General features: G+C 53.3%; 1 protein-coding gene across 1 annotated transcript in view; it reads right to left on the bottom strand.

The window, feature by feature from the left end:
• mcm7 (minichromosome maintenance complex component 7) overlaps positions 1 to 16,376 on the bottom strand; it is a 39,148-nt gene that overhangs the window by 16,124 nt on the left and 6,648 nt on the right. The window contains exons 5-10 of the mRNA XM_072493471.1: positions 11,818 to 11,998; positions 10,633 to 10,770; positions 10,375 to 10,524; positions 6,874 to 6,988; positions 4,074 to 4,205; positions 2,182 to 2,265 (exon numbers count right to left, since the gene is read on the bottom strand). Coding sequence (XP_072349572.1) covers positions 2,182 to 2,265; positions 4,074 to 4,205; positions 6,874 to 6,988; positions 10,375 to 10,524; positions 10,633 to 10,770; positions 11,818 to 11,998 — 800 coding nt within the window. The remainder of the gene's footprint in view (positions 1 to 2,181; positions 2,266 to 4,073; positions 4,206 to 6,873; positions 6,989 to 10,374; positions 10,525 to 10,632; positions 10,771 to 11,817; positions 11,999 to 16,376) is intronic.

The following is a 16,376-nucleotide window of genomic DNA, read 5'->3' on the forward strand; positions in this document are numbered from 1 at the left end:
GCAGGTCAAAGGTGAAGTCAGGACAGAACTCTCGATGGGTCCGGGGGGGGGGGGGGGGTACAGCTCGCAAGTCGCGGCACAACCCACCCACCAAGCTAACGGCGTTGTCCAGGACTGTCCTGCATTCCCACGCCCAGCGCAGCCCTCTCCTGTACGTCACGTCTCAGAGTGCCGTGTCCGCACACCCATTCCCGCGAGTTTGGGTTTTAACCCCTCGTGCTCACTGCTATCGGCGATCAGAGCTGCGGAGAGCTGGCGGCACAGGGGCATTAATCCCGTGGGAGGAAGCTGGGCGAGATGGGAGACTCCAGGGACCCCGCTGCATCCCTGCCAACACCCGTCACTCCAATCCCGCCGCTGAACCCGTCATCTACACCCCGGGGGTCAAACCAGCGTTCCCCTCCCTTCTGAAACACTACACTGGTGGAAACACGGCCGGCCCACACAATTTATTGGCGGTGAGGGGACAGGGTTCCATTTCACTCCTCTGGGTGGAGGGAGCAACCGGCCGAAGGCTGCAAGGGCGAGGCTGCCGTCTCCCTCGACTTTGAGCCGGGGGGAGCTTCAGCTACAACCGAGACGCTGGCCAGCGATCAGGGGCCGCCGGCCTCCGAGACGCTCACACATTCACCCCAACTCCGCTTTTTCATCCGCGGGGGTGCGGGGCATCGCTGGCTAGGCCGGCGGGTAATGCCCCTCCCGAGCTGTCGTCGAGAAGGTGATGGGCGAGCCGCCTTCTTGAACCCGCAGTGGTCCGGGTGGTGTAGGTACACCCGCCGTGCTGTTGGGGAGTTCCAGAATTTTGACCCAGCGACAGCGAAGGAACGGCCGATACATTTCCGAGCAGGGCTGGTGAGTGGCTCGGAGGGGAACCTCCAGGTGGTGGGGTTCCCAGGTATCTGCCGTCCTCCTCCTTCCTTGTGTTAAGAGGTTGTGGAAGGTGCTGTCGAAGGAGCCTTGCGGAGTTGCTGCAGTGCATCGTGGGCTTCAGTCGGGTGCTCTTTCCAAGGGCCGGTGCAGACTCGAGGGGCCGAATGGCCTCCTTCGGCACTGTACATTCTATGATTCTACCTTGTAGACGTTACCCGCTGCTGTGTTTTTGACCAATTCACCCCATCACTGCCGCCTTGGAAGCCCGTCACTATCTTCATTGTTTACAACACGTCCAAGCTTCGTGTCAGCTGCCCTCTGAAATCCTGCTCTGTATCGCCAGATTCAGGCCAATAATTGGCATCAGAATGTGGGCAGGGGCCCCCGAATGTTTACCCCACCCCGGTCACCCCCTTTTTTCTAAACTCAGCCACTCACCGCTGCTCTCTACCTCCCGCAAGTTCCTGCAGTGCATCTTGTAGACGGTACACACGGCTGCTGCTGTGCGTCGGTGGTGGAGGGAGTGAATGTTTGTGGAAGGGGTGCCAATCAAGCCGGGATGCTTAAGGCGGCACGGGAGGTCACTGTCTGTGCAGAGTCTGCACGTTCTCCCCACATCTGCGTGGGTCTCCTCCGGGCTCTCTGGTTTCCTCCCACAAACCCGAAAGACGTGCTGTTAGGTGAATTGAACATTCTGAATCCTCGGCGTACCCGAACAGGCACCGGAGTGTGGCGACTAGGGGACTTTCACAGTAACTTCATTGCAGTGTTAACGCAAGCCTACTTGTGACAATAATAAAGATTATTTGTCCCGGATGGTGTGGAGCTTCTTGAGTGTTGTTGGAGCTGCGCTCATCCAGGCAAGTGGCGAGTATTCCATTGCACTCCTGACTTGTGCCTTGTAGATGGTGGACAGGCTTTAGGGAGTCAGGAGGGCGCAGGAAAGCAGGAAGAGTCAAGTCAAGCTCGGAGCTCTCACTATTTCAGCTGTTTCGGAAAGAGCCCTGGTCTTGGGTAAGATTGGAGAGGGGGGGGGGGGTGCGCGGCGGCGGAGAGAAACTCACTGGCAGGCTACGAAACGCAATGTGGCACAGAGAGGCCCCCATTTCCCTTGGACGATAGATTAAACTCAATCCCGCATTCAGTCGAACGAGCCCACATCACAAACCCATCAGGTCATCGCCCGATTCTTGCAAAGCATTTGTAAAACTGTGCCATTGACACACTGCAGAGGCAGACACCCGGGTCAGTACAGATATCGCCCAGAGTGTACGCGTCGCAGGCGCAGAGAGTCAGACACTGGACACTTACTCCTCGGTGCCAGTCTATCGATGTAACACAGCAGCTGCGATTTGGCCACTCCCGGATCGCCCATCAGACAGATGTTGATGTTTCCTAAAGGAGACGAGGGAATGGGAGAGCATTTAGGAACAGACCCGACGCTCAAGTCACAAGCAGCGGGCGCGAATGACACCGGGGTCTCAGTCAAAGCCCCCCCCCCTCGGGTAGCCTCGTCACCTCGCAAGGGGCGTTGGAGGGTGATTGTGTTACGACTAGTCGGGATAGTAGGGAGTTCGGGAATTTTTTTTAACGTTTGGGTGTAATGAAAGTAATTGGGTTATTGTGGGCGGCACAGTGGTTAGCACTGCTGTGTCACAGCGCCAGAGAGCCAGGTCCGATTCCAGCCTCGGGTGACTGCACGGAGTCTGCACTTTCTCCCCAGTGTCTGCGTGGGTTTCCTCCAGGTGCTCCGGTTTCCTCCCGTAGTCCAAAGATGTGCAGGTTAGGTGGTTCGGCCGTGACCAATTGCTCCTTAGCGTCCAAAAAGGTTAGGTGGGGTTACTGGATTACGGCGAGAGGTTGGAGGCATGGGCCTAGATAGGGTGCACCCAGGATTGACCTTGCTAATTGGGAAAAAAAATGAATTGGGCAATCAAGAGTATCGGTGCCGACTTGATGGGCCAAATGGCCTCCTTCTGCTCTGTAGTGATTCTATATTACAACGTTGCAGTAAGGTTTTTCAAATCCTGAGTTAAGGATTTAGTTTAGGAATATTATCCTTAAGCTAAGGTATCCAGACTGTCTCTCTTCTAAAGCTGTGATTAAGAGGTCATAAACGGTTAGGTAATTATAATTTTAACAATTTATTTGTTTACGGGGATGTGCCTAATGGAACATTGGTATGATTGCTGGAGATTACCCAGAGAGTAGATAATTTATGAGGGATTGTATGTAGTCCTAGCTAAGCAGGCGATGGAACATCATAGTGGGATTACAGATAATGTAATTAATGGGAGGGACCAGGTCTATCTGTAGTTTTGCAGTCTGCCAGGAGTAGTTGAACAGCAGTTCTGCAAAACGCCGTCAAGTTGAGCAGAAGATCACGTTGCTCTTGAAAGATTCTCTCCCAAAATGTCTCTACACAGCTAAGTGACCTGTTTTCTGTTAACTTTATTTATAAGTGGCATTTGAACTATGTTGGGTTACTTAATTGGCATTAGTGGCAGGTGTAGTTAATAAGTTCAAGTTATTGCTTTTGCTTAAGAGCTGTTTTACTGTTAATTGTAAAGCTATGTTCTTCGATGTGAATGTGGTTAATTCGGTGTTTAAATGAAAGTTTGTTTGAAGATAAAAGATACCCGTTGGTCAGAGTCGGCACTCCTGGGGTGAAGTGTCCTTTACGTTTTTGGGGGTTCTTAGTCCAGTATCCTAATCTTGGGACTTGTCCAGGATCTTAACAACGGGATGGGAGCATTGCTTGCTCGGCCGGGATCTGTTTCCACACTCCTATCTTACGTGAAGAGGTGGGGGGGGGGTGAGCTGCCATCATATCTGATCTGTCGTGACCTCATTGAATGGCGGAGCAGACTTGATGGGCTAAATGGCCTACTTCTGTTCCTCGCACTTATGGCTTTATTAGCCTGGGTTCTGGGTTACACGGAGCAGGTTTACTGTAACTTGCTTTTGGTGGGTGTAAAATATTCTTTAAACGAAGCATTTATCAGGATACAAACGTGATATTTAAGGATTGCCCCGAGCACACCCAACTCCCTCGCAGGTATAATATTGGCTCACCCTTCAAGCCAGCCCAATTCGGGGGTGTCTGGTCCAAGCCAGCTCAATTCGGGCGGGGGGGGTCACCGAAGAAGGCCCTGTGTGCGGTAAAACTCACCGGACAAGGAGACCGAGTCCCTAACCCTTACCTCTGATCTTCATGCCTTTGGGAGACTGATCGACGCCTCCGACCAAGAGTAGGAGCAGGGCCTTCTTCACATCCTCATGCCCGTAGATTTCCGGCGCGATCGAGGCTGCGAGTTTCTCGTAGAAGTCCTCCTCTGGAAGGAGGAGGAGAGAGAGCTTCAAGTTCCGCCCTCACCACAACAGCGCAGCAGCGGAGAGGTATCGCCCGCAGTCACGCCACGTGACTGGGACACGAACACTTCCCGATCACACCAACCACCCCTGCCCGCTTAGAAATCAACTTTTCTTATAGGTAATAAAAGTTTAAAGGAAGAAATGATTTAGTGACATTATACTATTAAGAATCATGTATTAAACATGACAGCAGAAAATGCTGAGAGCGTGGTAAAGGATCAGATAAGGAAGTCAGTTTGAAAACTGACCATACTCTACAAGGCCACACTATGGAACAGACTCATTGTTATCATTACTAGGCAAACATCCCAGCTCTGGAAAACAGGTGGTTCGATCACACCATATTATGGAAACATACAGAAATTCTCTCATGCCACGTTATCTCTTAAAACTTGATCGAATTCGGTCAAATTAGATGAATTATAATTACTTAAACCCAATCACAGTCAGAAAAGGGACAGAACCTTAAAGATTATGATCTCCTTAAGAGAACCTTCTACACTCCAAAATCATCTTTAACATAACCTTTGAAATAGACACATAACAGTGCAGAAGGAGGCCATTCGGCCCATCGAGTCTGCATCGACCCACTTAAGCCCTCACTTCCACCCTATCCCCGTAACCCAATAACCCCTCCTGCCCGTTTTTGGTCACTCAGGGCAATTTATCACGGCAAATCCACCTAACCTGCACGTCTTTGGACTGTGGGAGGAAACCGGAGCACCCGGGAGGAAACCCACGCAGACACGGGGAGAACGTGCAAACTCCGCACAGACAGTGACCCAGCGGGGAATCGAACCTGGGACCCTGGCACCGTGAAGCCACAGTGCTAACCACTGTGCTCCCGTGCTTCCCACAAATCTATTCTTTTTACTTTAGCTTTGCAAACTGCCATTTTGTTTTGTTTCATTTTTGCATCGTGCATTTTGATGTGAAGAAATTACCACGAACTGAATTGTATTTTCAATTCAACTCAACCATCTGTATTTGCGTTGGACAAACTAACTTTCTAAATTCCGTACTCGCATAAAATTTGACTTTGATCAGTAGACTTTAAAACTGACACAAATGAAGCTATACTTTACTTCACCCAAGAAGCTCAGTCTCAAGTTCTGTCGATTAATATATAGTGCGGTGACACATAAATATATTAACAAAGCACAGACCCATCAGGTACAAAACCCCGAACTTACCAATGTCACACTTGATGATGCAACTTGCAAACGATTATGCCATTCGACCTCTCAATGCGATCAGGGCTGATCTGATTGTCATCTCAACCCCACGTTCCTGGTGACCCCCCCCCCCCCCCCAACCTTTCACCCCCTCGTTAATCAAGAATCTATCCAGCTCCGCCTTAAAAATGTTCCAAGATTCTGCTTCCGCTGCCATTTTGAGGAAGAGTTCCAGAGGCCCCCCCCCCCCACCCCCCCCGAGAGAAAATATTTCTCCTCATCTCCCGTCTTAAAGGGGCCACCCCCTTATTTTTAAACAGTGACCCCCCCCCCCCCCCCACCCCGGTTCTAGATTCTTCCACAAGAGGAAACGTCCTCTCCACATCCCCCCACTGTCAACTCAGGATCTTAAAGGTTTCGATCGAGTCGCCTCTCACTCTCCGAAAGTCCAGCGGATACAAGTCTAACTTCTCCTGATAAGACAGCCCTCCCGTTCCAGGTATTGGTCTGGTAAATGTTCTCGGAACCGCTTCCAGCGTATATGCTTCATTCCTTGAATGAGACGACCAATGCCACCCACAATACTCCAGATGTGGTCGCACCAGTGCCCCGGACAACTGAAGCATTTTCTATTCAACTCTCCTTGCGATAAATGACAACATTCCAATACCTTTCGAAATGACTTGCTCCACCTGCTGACCAGCCGTTTGTGATTCATGCACCAGGACACCCAGGTCCCTATGTACGTCAGAACTCTGCAATCTCTCACCATTTGGACAATAAGCCTGTGCTTTATTTTTCCTGCCAAAAATGGACACTTTCACGCGTGCCCACATTTGCCAGATCTTTGCCCACTCATTCAACAGCGAACAGTGGCATCGGATGCCATCAATGCCACATCCAATGCTCAACACACCCCATCTCGTCAAAATGGACCAATACACCAATGAGATCACTCATTGGGTTACGACTCTCTTCATTGCAGACCCCCCCACCCCCCCCAAAAAAAGGGGGGGGGGGGGAAGAGAGTCCATAATCAGATCAACGACCACAGTGTAGACCCAGAGATCAACCAGGCATGGATAGCGCTACTGCCAGGGACCCGGGTTCAATTCTGGCCTTGGGTGTCTGCGCGGAGTCTGCACGTTCTCCCAGTGTCTACACGGGTTGCCTGCAGGTGTTCCGGTTTCCTCCCACAGTCCAAAGATGGGCAGGTTAGGTGGATTGGCCGTGATAAATTTGCCCCTCAAGTGTCCAAAGGTGTGCAGATTAAGTGGAGATGCGGCGGGCCTAGGTGCTGACTCGACGGGCTGAATGGTCTTCTTCTGCACTACAGGGATTCTACGGGGCCCTGGTGCACATCGGCGTTCGAGGGCAAGAGACAAGGCACCCACTAAGGGCGCGCCGTATCTACAGGCACACGGCAACACCTTGCAGTCCACTCCGTACTGACCCGTGATTTGTTTCAGCTCATCCTCGCTCAGCTCCTGAGCTCCCAATTCGTCATCTTCCGTTTTATTCATCTGACTGATCCGGTGCGCTTCCAGGTACGTCTCCGACAGCAGACCCTATAAAAAAAAAAGGAATCAGAGCAGCCAGTTAGAGGTCACCGCGCTGGACGGGAGCACAGTGGTTAGCACCGTGGCTTCACAGCACCAGGGCTCCAGGTTCGATTCCCCGCTGGGTCACTGACTGTGTGGAGTCTGCACGTCCTCCCCGTGTCTGCGTGGGTTTCCTCCGGGTGCTCCGGTTTCCTCCCACAGTCCAAAGACGTCCAGGTTAGGGTGGATTGGCCATGATAAATTGCCCTTAGTGTCCAAAAAGGTTAGGAGGCGTTATTGGGTTACGGGGATAGGGTGGAAGTGAGGGCTTAAGTTGCTCGATGCAGACTCGATGGGCCGAATGGCCTCCTTCTGCACTGGAGGAAGTCAATTGGCTCCTCGTGTCCCGGCAAGAGCAGCTCTTGCCCTTTCCCCGTAACCCGGCAGATTTAACCGTCCGCACATTTACCCAATATCTCGGGGGAGCCATGATTGAACCGTCGATGAGTATAAAGAGGAAGAGAATAGCTAAAGCAAATGTTGGCCCTTCAAGGGAACGATACTGGTGAGGTAATAATAGGAAAGAGAGAAGGCGGAGGCACTGAGGCAATATTTTGCCCCTGTCTTCATGGTAGATCATTTAAAAATTGCAAAAACTACAGTTAATGCAGAGGAACTTGGTGCATCACTAGGGGGCTTGATTGAATAAATTGATGTGATTTGATGGCCTGCACCCTCGGGTATTAAAGAAGGTGGCAGCGGAGATAGTTCATTGATTATATTTCAGAATTCCCTGGATTCTGGAAGGGTCGCAGTGAAATGGAAGGACGCTAATGTGGCGCCCCTATTGAAAAAGGGAGCGGGGCAATAGGTAGCAAATATAGACCGGTTAGCTTGACGTCTGCGGCGGGAAGTTGCTGGAATCAATCATTGAGGAGATGACTGAACGTTTGGAAAGACAAAGTTCAAACCACCATTGCCAGCGTGGTTTTATATGGGGTAGGTCATGCCTGACAAACTTGCTCGAGTTCGGAGGACGTAACCGGCAAGGTGGATAATGGGGAACCTGTGGATGTGGTATATCTAGACTTCCAGAAGGCATGTGACAAGGTGCCGCATAAAAGGCTGATCCAGAAGGTGAGATCGCAGGGGATTGGAGATAAAAATACCAGATTGGATTGAGGATTGGATGACTGACAGAAAGCAGAGTCGGGATAAATGGGTCCTTCTCTGGCTGGTGAACAGTGACTCGCGGGGTGCCGCAGGGGTCAATCCTCAGAACTCAACTGTTTACAATCTATATAAATGATCTGCAGGCAGGGACAGAATGTAACATGGCAAAATTTGCGGATGAGACTAAAATAGGCAGGGAAGCAGGCCGAGAAGAGGAGATAAAGAATTTACAGACGGATATAGATAGGATAGGCGATTGGGCCAAAATTTGGCAGATGGAATGTAATGTCGATAAACGTGAGGTTATCCACTTTGGCTGCAAAAATAGAAAGGCAAATCATCCAAATGGAAAGCAGATTCAAAATGTGTCTGTGCAGAGAGATCTGGGTGGCTTTGTTCATGAACCGCTGAAAGTCTGTCCGCAGGTACAGCTTGCCATTAAAAAGACAAATGGAACGTTGGCGTTTATTGCAAAAGGACTCGAGTATAAAAGTAGAGAAGTGTTGTTGGAAATGTATAGGGTGTTGGTGAGACCACATCTGGAGTATTGTGTCCAGTTTTGGTCTCTTTATTTGAGGAAGGATGTGGGGGCATTGGAGTCAGTTCAGAGGAGGGTCACCAGACTGATTCCGGGGATGGAAGGGTTGACGTACGAGGTGATTGAACAGTTTGGGTTTATACTCGCGGGAGTTTAGAAGGTTGAGAGGGGATCTGATCGAGGTGTATAAAATACTAAAAGGGATTGAAAAGGTAAACGTAAACCAAATGTTCCCCCTTGTGCGGCAATCTAGAACGAGAGGTCACGGATAAGGGTCGAGAGGCGGTAGATTTAGAACTGAGATGAGGAGGAACTACTTCTCGCAGAGGGGGGTGAATTTGTGGAACTCGCTGCCCCCATAGAGCGGTGGAATCGGAGTCATTAAATGGTTTCAAGAAGGAGAAAGATATATTTCTGATTTTTAAAAATAGGTTAAAGGGATTTGGGGAACAGGTGGGAGGTGGATCGGAGGCCAGGAAGGGATCAGCCAGGATCTGATTGAATGGCGGAGCAGGCTCGAGGGGCCGAATTCCGACTTCTGCTCCTAAATCTTATGTTCCTAACCTGTCTCTGCCAGGTCGTCGGGCAACGCATTCCAAATCCTAACCACTGCAGCCCTGGCCCTGAGCCTACTGGGAAATATGGCCAAGTTACAGCAGACATGATAGCCTGATGGGTATTCTTAAAGGGACCAGCAAAGCCTGATGGGTAAAAAGGCCAGCTATCAACATGAACAGCAGGGGGGGGGGGCCTTGCAGGATGTGCAATCAGGGAGTGAGCACAGGAGCTGATTGGACAACGGCTGTTGCTATGCGTAGGACAGACCGTGATTGATCACAGACCTCCATGTCGTGCTCCTGAAGAAATAAGACTCCCCCCGTGAGTCACGACTCTTTGAACATTCGTGACCACAAAAGGCATCGATTGATTGATTGACGGGTGCTGTCCTGCGACCACATGACTGGAGGCACGAGATCAGTGCCAGCGAGTGCTGTCTAAGAGCACCGGGAGGAAACTCATGCAGACGCAAGAGAACATGCAAAACAGCCACCCGAGGTGAACCCGGGTCCCTGGCGCTGTGAGGCACCACTGCTAACCATTGTTGATGGTGGACAGGCACTGGTGGGGGCCTGGTTGTCAGGAGGCGACTTCCTTGACCCAGGATTCCCAGCCTCTGACCTGCTCTTGTAGCCACAGTATTTATACGGCTGGGTCCAATTTAGCTTCCGATCAACGGTAACCCCCCCCCCAGGGTGTTGATAGTGGGGGATTCAGCGATGGTAATCGCATGGAATGTCAAGGGGCTGTGGTTAGATCGTCTCTTGTAGGAGATGGTCATTGCCTGGCACTTGTGTGGCACGAATGTAACTTGCCACTTGTCAGCCCGAGCCTGGATATGATCCAGGTCTTGCTGCATTTGGACAGGGACTGATTCAGTATCTGAGGAGTCGCGAACGGTGCTGAACATTGTGCATTCGTCCACAAACACCCCCACCTCTGACCTCATGATGGAAGGGAGGTCATTGATGAAGCAGCTGAAGATGGTTGGGGCCTAGGACACCCCCCTGAGGAACTCCTGCAGTGATGTCCTGGAGCTGAGGTGACCGGACCCTCCAGTGGAATGTTGCCCCCACCCCCACTGACGTCACTTTCACCCGGGGCCGTGATGCCACACTCGGTCGAACTCGATGTCAAGACTTACCTGCACCACCTGCCGGAAGCCAGCCCTCATCATGGGCAGGAAGATGCCGGTGATGCTGACGTGGTCCCCGGGCTGCGCCAGCCTGGTGTTCTCCCCCTTGCCGTACACAGTCATGCTGCGAGGAATGTTCCCCACCGGCACCTGGTCACTCTGCGGCAACGAGAGAAAACGTCAACATCCTCACTGAGCCACAGAAATAACAATCCCCGGCCCCCCCCCCCCCCCTTCCCAGTTTTAAATGGAGCTTCAGCCACCTACATGTTCCTGGATTTTAATTTCCTGAAATTTGACGAACTTGGACCCTCGCGACTGCAGGTAGAGCCTCCCTCCCGATTTGTTGGTTTGGCATTCCCGGCTGGGGCACATGATCAGCGGCATGAAGGTCGGAGACTGGATCTGAAAGAGGAAAGCAACGGCTAGGCGTTTCGATCAGAGAGCGCCCGCCGACAAAACCCACCCCCATGAAAGACTCACAGCAAGCTCCACCGCTCCGAGAGCAGATCGAGCTCCATACCGCGCAAGCAGCCCGCCCATAATACCCCCCCCCCCCTCCGCGCCTGCCACACAATTACCCCTCCCTCCGACCCAAATACCTCCAGCCCCCCCCCGCCGAACCCTTAATAACCCCTTGTGACCCACCAACTCCTCCACCTGCCCCAAGATCGAGAGCGCCACAGCCAAAACAGGCCCGCCTCCCCCAAGGTAAACGGTGGGGCCCGGCTGATTAGATTTCTTTGGTGGGGCGGCACAGTGGTTAGCACTGCTCACAGTGCGAACAGGGACTCGGGTTCGATTCCCGGCCTCGGGTGTGTGTGCAGTTTGCCCGTTCTCCCTCGAATCTGCGCGGGTTGCCTCCGGCGTTCCGGTTCCTCCCCCCCCCCCCACCCCTCACAGTCCCAAGGATGTGCAAGTTAGGTGGGTAGGCCGTGCTGAATTGCCCCTTAAGTGTCCAAAGATGAGCAGGTTAGGTGGGGTTACAGGGATGGGGCGGGTGTGGGGGCCAGGGGAGGGCACTCTTTCAAGGGGGGAGGGGGGTCATGCAGATTCAATGCACTGTAGGGATTCTATGATTACATCAGCCGTTCGCCCACTGCCGAACTCCCTGCCCAACAGCACTATGGGTGTACCTATGCCACACAGACTGCAGCGGTTCAAGAAGGCGGGCGTTTCATTACCACCTTCTCAAGGGCGATTAGCGATGGGAAATAAATGCTGGTTGAGCCGGCGATGCCGGAATGGATCAAAAGGATGGAACTGGCCGTGGAGGAGTGTGAATTGACACATTTTGGGATGAACTAAGTAGTGTAGGGTTCACGTTGACACAGCCCCTCACTCACACCACCTCCCCCCCCGGCCCTGCAAACCGGCCCCTGGGGCCCTGCCACCACTCACTGCCCACGGATCGGGCCGCGTTCACACGGCGAGGAGACTGGCGGTACTCACCGGCTGGTAGGTCTCTGCCCCGCACTGGTCACACGTGTAGGTGGCGACCACCATCATGGGCTTGACCTCGGTCACCCTGGTGACGATGCCTCGGACGGTCACGAGCTTCCCGATGCTGTCGGCCTTCACGTCCCGGACCACCCTGGGCTTGGCGGTGCTGGGAGGCTTGAAGTAAATCTCGCTGTGGAGGGCAAGAGGCGGGGCAGACAGCGTGCACCCGTTTACAGCACGATTAGCAGCAGCCCAGTGTCAGACCGTAACCAGCCCCACCTCGCTTATAACCTCCTTTCATCCTCACAAATCATACATCTCAAACAGGGGCCCTTCGGTCCATCGAGACTGTACTGGCCCCTCTCTATTCTAATCCCGTCTTCCACCACTTGGTCCGTAGCCTTGTTTGCTGCGGAGTTTCAATCGCTCATCTAAATGCTTCTTCAATGTGACAGTTCCTGCCTCTCCCACCCTTTCAGGCAGCGAGTTCCAGATTCCCAGCTTTTCCTGAAATGCCCTCTAAATCTCCGCCCCCTGGTCACTGATCCCTCCCACTAGGGGGAAAGGTTTCTTCCGACCCACCCTATCTATGTCCCTCATAATTTCGATCACTCACTTCCGGTTGCGGCGATGCACTGCTAAGCCGCACGTTTCGGCAGCTCCCGTTCCAACGGACTTTTGGGCTCTTTTCCGGAGCCCCAACGGAATTTTTTCAGACCAAACCCAGTGTGGGGTGACGAAGGAAGGTGTCCGCCCGGGTGTGTATGGAAAGGATCAGTGGCAGTGGCCAGATTGCGAAGGATCCTCTGGAGCAGCGGCAGAGAAGAGAAGGAAGAAGCAAGATGGCGACGGATGGAGCCCAGACGACATGGGGGCCCAGACCAGCAGGGATTCCCCCGACGGTGTGTGGAGGAATTAAAGAAGGAGGTGCTGGCGCCGATGTTATTGGCAGTCGAAGGGCTAAAAGAAACGCAAAAGGCTCAGGCGATAGAGCTCCGTGGGGTGAAGGCAGCAGAGAACGAGGATGAGATACAGGGCCTAGTGGTAAAAATGGAGACGCATGAGGCGCTACACAAGAGGTGCATAGAAAGGCTCGAAGTCCTGGAAAACAGCTCGAGGAGGAAGAACCTCCGGATTCTGGGTCTCCCCGAGGGAGTGGAGGGAGCTGACGTCGGGGCTTATGTGAGCACGATGCTCCATACGCTAATGGGAGCTGAGGCCCCCTCGGGCCCCCTGGAGGTGGAAGGGGCTCACCGGGTCCTTGTGAGAAGACCAAAGGCTGGAGAACCACCAAGGGCGATAGTGGTGAGATTTCACCGCTTCACGGACAGAGGGGCTGTTTTGAGCTGGGCCAAGAAGGTACGGAGTAGCAGGTGGGAGAATGCGGTGATACGAGTGTATCAGGACTGGAGCGCGGAGGTGGCGAGAAGGAGGGCGAGCTACAATCGGGCCAAGGCGGTGCTTCACAGGAAGAAAATAAAATTTGGGATGCTGCAGCTGGCGCGATTGTGGGTCACGCCATCAGGGCAAGCACTACTACTTTGAAACAGCGGATGAGGCATGGACCTTCATCCAAGAGGAGAAACTGGACTAGAACTGAGAGACTGATGTTGGGGGGGGAGACAACGAGGTTGTTGTACAGAAATGTAAATTGGGGAATGGGAGGTTTATTATATTGTAACGATAGATGGGGAATCTCTCTCCTCTTGATGGGGGGGGACACGGAGAAATGTGGGCGCCGGTGGAAAAAGGGACTGAGAGGGGGGATGGGGAATGAGGGAGCTGCGCCATAAGGGGCGGGGCTGATAGGAAAGCGCGGGGTTTCCCCCGTGCTATGGAGATGGCAGGAAGATAGGCGCAGGAAGGAAGAGAGTTCCACACGCAGGGGGGTCAAGGAGAGAGCGGGGGAAGCCGGGGTCAGTTGGAGTCAGCTGACTTTCGGAAGCATCATGGGGGGAGTAACCATGCTAGATGGGGGATCTAGCGGGGGTTGGGGGGGGGGGGGCGGACTAACTGGGTTGCTGCTGCTGGGAGCGAGAGGGAGCTGGCAAGAGAAGAGGTGGTCGGGACGGGAGTGCGCCGCCTGGGGGATGGGGTGGGTGCGCGGGACCCGGACGGGGGGGCTGGCCTAGAATAGGGGATGGCTAGTCGGCAGGGGGGACGGGCAGCCCCCCCCCAATCCGGCTGATCACGTGGAATCACGCGCACTTAAAAAGACTGAAGGCGGACGTAGTCATGCTCCAGGAGACGTATCTGAAGGTGGCGGATCAGGTTCGGTTAAGAAAAGGATGGGTGGGACAGGTGTTCCACTCAGGGTTGGACGCGAAAAAGTGGCGATACTGGTGGGGAAACGGGTGTCGTTCGAGGCTAGGAATATAGTGGTGGATAACGGGGGTAGGTACGTGATGGTGAGTGGTAGATTGCAGGGAAAGGAGGTCGTGCTGGTAAATGTATATGCCCCGAACTGGGATGACGCGGGATTTATGAAGCGGATGCTGGGACGTATCCCGGACCTGGAGGTGGGAAGCCTGGTAATGGGGGGGGGGGGACTTCAATACTGTGCTGGATCCAGGGCTAGACCGGTCTAGATCCAGGACCGGAAGAAGGCCGGCAGCGGCCAAGGTGCTTAGGAGGTTCATGGAACAAATGGGGGGGAGTGGATCCGTGGAGATTTGCCAGGCCGTTGGCCAAAGGGTTCGCCTTCTTCTCCCATGTCCACAAGGTATACTCCCGGATAGATTTCTTTGTTTTGGGAAGGTCACTGATTTTTTGGGAAGGTCACTGATTTCGAGGGTGGCAGGAACGGAGTACTCGGCCATAGCCGGTTCAGACCATGCCCCCCACTGGGTGGATCTGGAATTAGGAGAGGAGAGGGAGCAGCGCCCACTCTGGCGACTGGATGTCGGACTATTGGCGGATGAGGGGGTCTGTGGAAGGGTGCGAGGATGTATTGAGAGATACCTGGAGGTCAATGACGATGGCGAAGTCCAGGTGGGGGTAGTATGGGAAGCGTTGAAGGCGGTGGTTAGGGGAGAGTTGATCTCCATTAGAGCTCACAAGAAGAAACAAGAGGGCAAAGAAAGGGAGAGATAAGTGGGGAGATTTTGAGGGTGGATAAAAGATATGCGGAGGCCCCGGACGAAGGACTATAGAGAGAGAGGCGAAGACTTCAGACGGAGTTTGACCTGCTGACCACGGGGAAGGCAGAGGCACAGTGGAGGAAGGCACAGGGGATGAGATACGAGTATGGGGAAAAGGCGAGCCGGCTGCTGGCCCACCAACTTCGCAAGAGGATAGCGGCGAGGGAGATTGGGGGAGTTAGGGATGAAACAGGAACTACGGTGCGGAGAGCAGGGAAGATAAACGAGGTGTTTAAGACCTTTTATGAGAGGCTATATAAGTCCCAACCCCCGGAGGGAAAAGAGGGAATGCAACAGTTTCTGGACCAACTGAGGTTCCCGAGGGTGGAGGAGCAGGAGGTGGCAGGTCTGGGGGCGCCAATTGAGGTGGATGAGGTGACCAAAGGGCTGGGGAACATGCAGGCAGGGAAGGCCCCGGGACCAGACGGGTTCCTGGTGGAATTTTACAGGAAATATGTGGACATGTTGGCCCCGCTGTTGGCAAGAACCTTTAACGAGGCCAGAGAAGGGGGGATACTACCCCCGACAATGTCGGAGGCGACGCTATCACTAATCCTGAAGCGGGATAAAGATCCGCTGCAATGTGGGTCATATAGGCCTATCTCACTCCTGAATGAAGACGCCAAGCTGCTGGCAAAAGTGCTGGCGACGAGGATCGAGGATTGTGTCCCGGGGGTGGTGCATGAAGACCAGACAGGGTTTGTAAAGGGGAGACAACTGAATGTCAACGTTCGACGGCTGCTGGGGGTGATAATGATGCCCCCAGCGGCGGGGGAGGTAGAGAAGGCATTCGATAGGGTAGAGTGGGAGTATTTATGGGAGGTGTTGAGGAGGTTTGGGTTCGGGAGGGGTTTGTCAGTAGGGTCAGACTCCTATATGGGGCCCCAGTGGCAAGTGTAGTCACAAATCGGCAGAGATCGGAGTATTTTCGGTTACACAGGGGAACGAGGCAGGGGTGTCCCCTGTCCCCATTACTGTTCGCGCTGGCAATTGAACCACTGACCATAGCTTGAGAGACTCTAAGAAATGGAGGGGGTGGTTAGAGGGGGAGAGGATCATCGAGTGTCACTCTACGCAGATGACCTACTGCTATATGTTGTGGACCCTGTAGAGGGGATGACAGAGGTTATGCAGATATTGAGAGAGTTCGGAGATTTCTCGGGATACAGGCTAAATATGGGGAAGAGCGAGCTTTTTGTAATACACCCCGGGGACCAGGGAAGAGGAATAGGCACCCTGCCGTTAAGGAGTGGAAAGGAGCATCCGATATTTGGGGATCCAGGTAGCTAGGAGCTGGGGAACTCTACACAGACTTAATCTGACGTGGCTGGTGGAGCAGATGGAGGAGGATTTCAAGAGGTGGGATATGCTGCCGCTCTCACTGGCGGGCAGAGTGCAGGCGGTAAAAATGATGGTTCTCCCGAGGTT

Source organism: Scyliorhinus torazame, chromosome 31, assembly GCF_047496885.1.
Source record: "Scyliorhinus torazame isolate Kashiwa2021f chromosome 31, sScyTor2.1, whole genome shotgun sequence".
NCBI classification, from domain to species: Eukaryota; Metazoa; Chordata; class Chondrichthyes; order Carcharhiniformes; family Scyliorhinidae; genus Scyliorhinus; species Scyliorhinus torazame.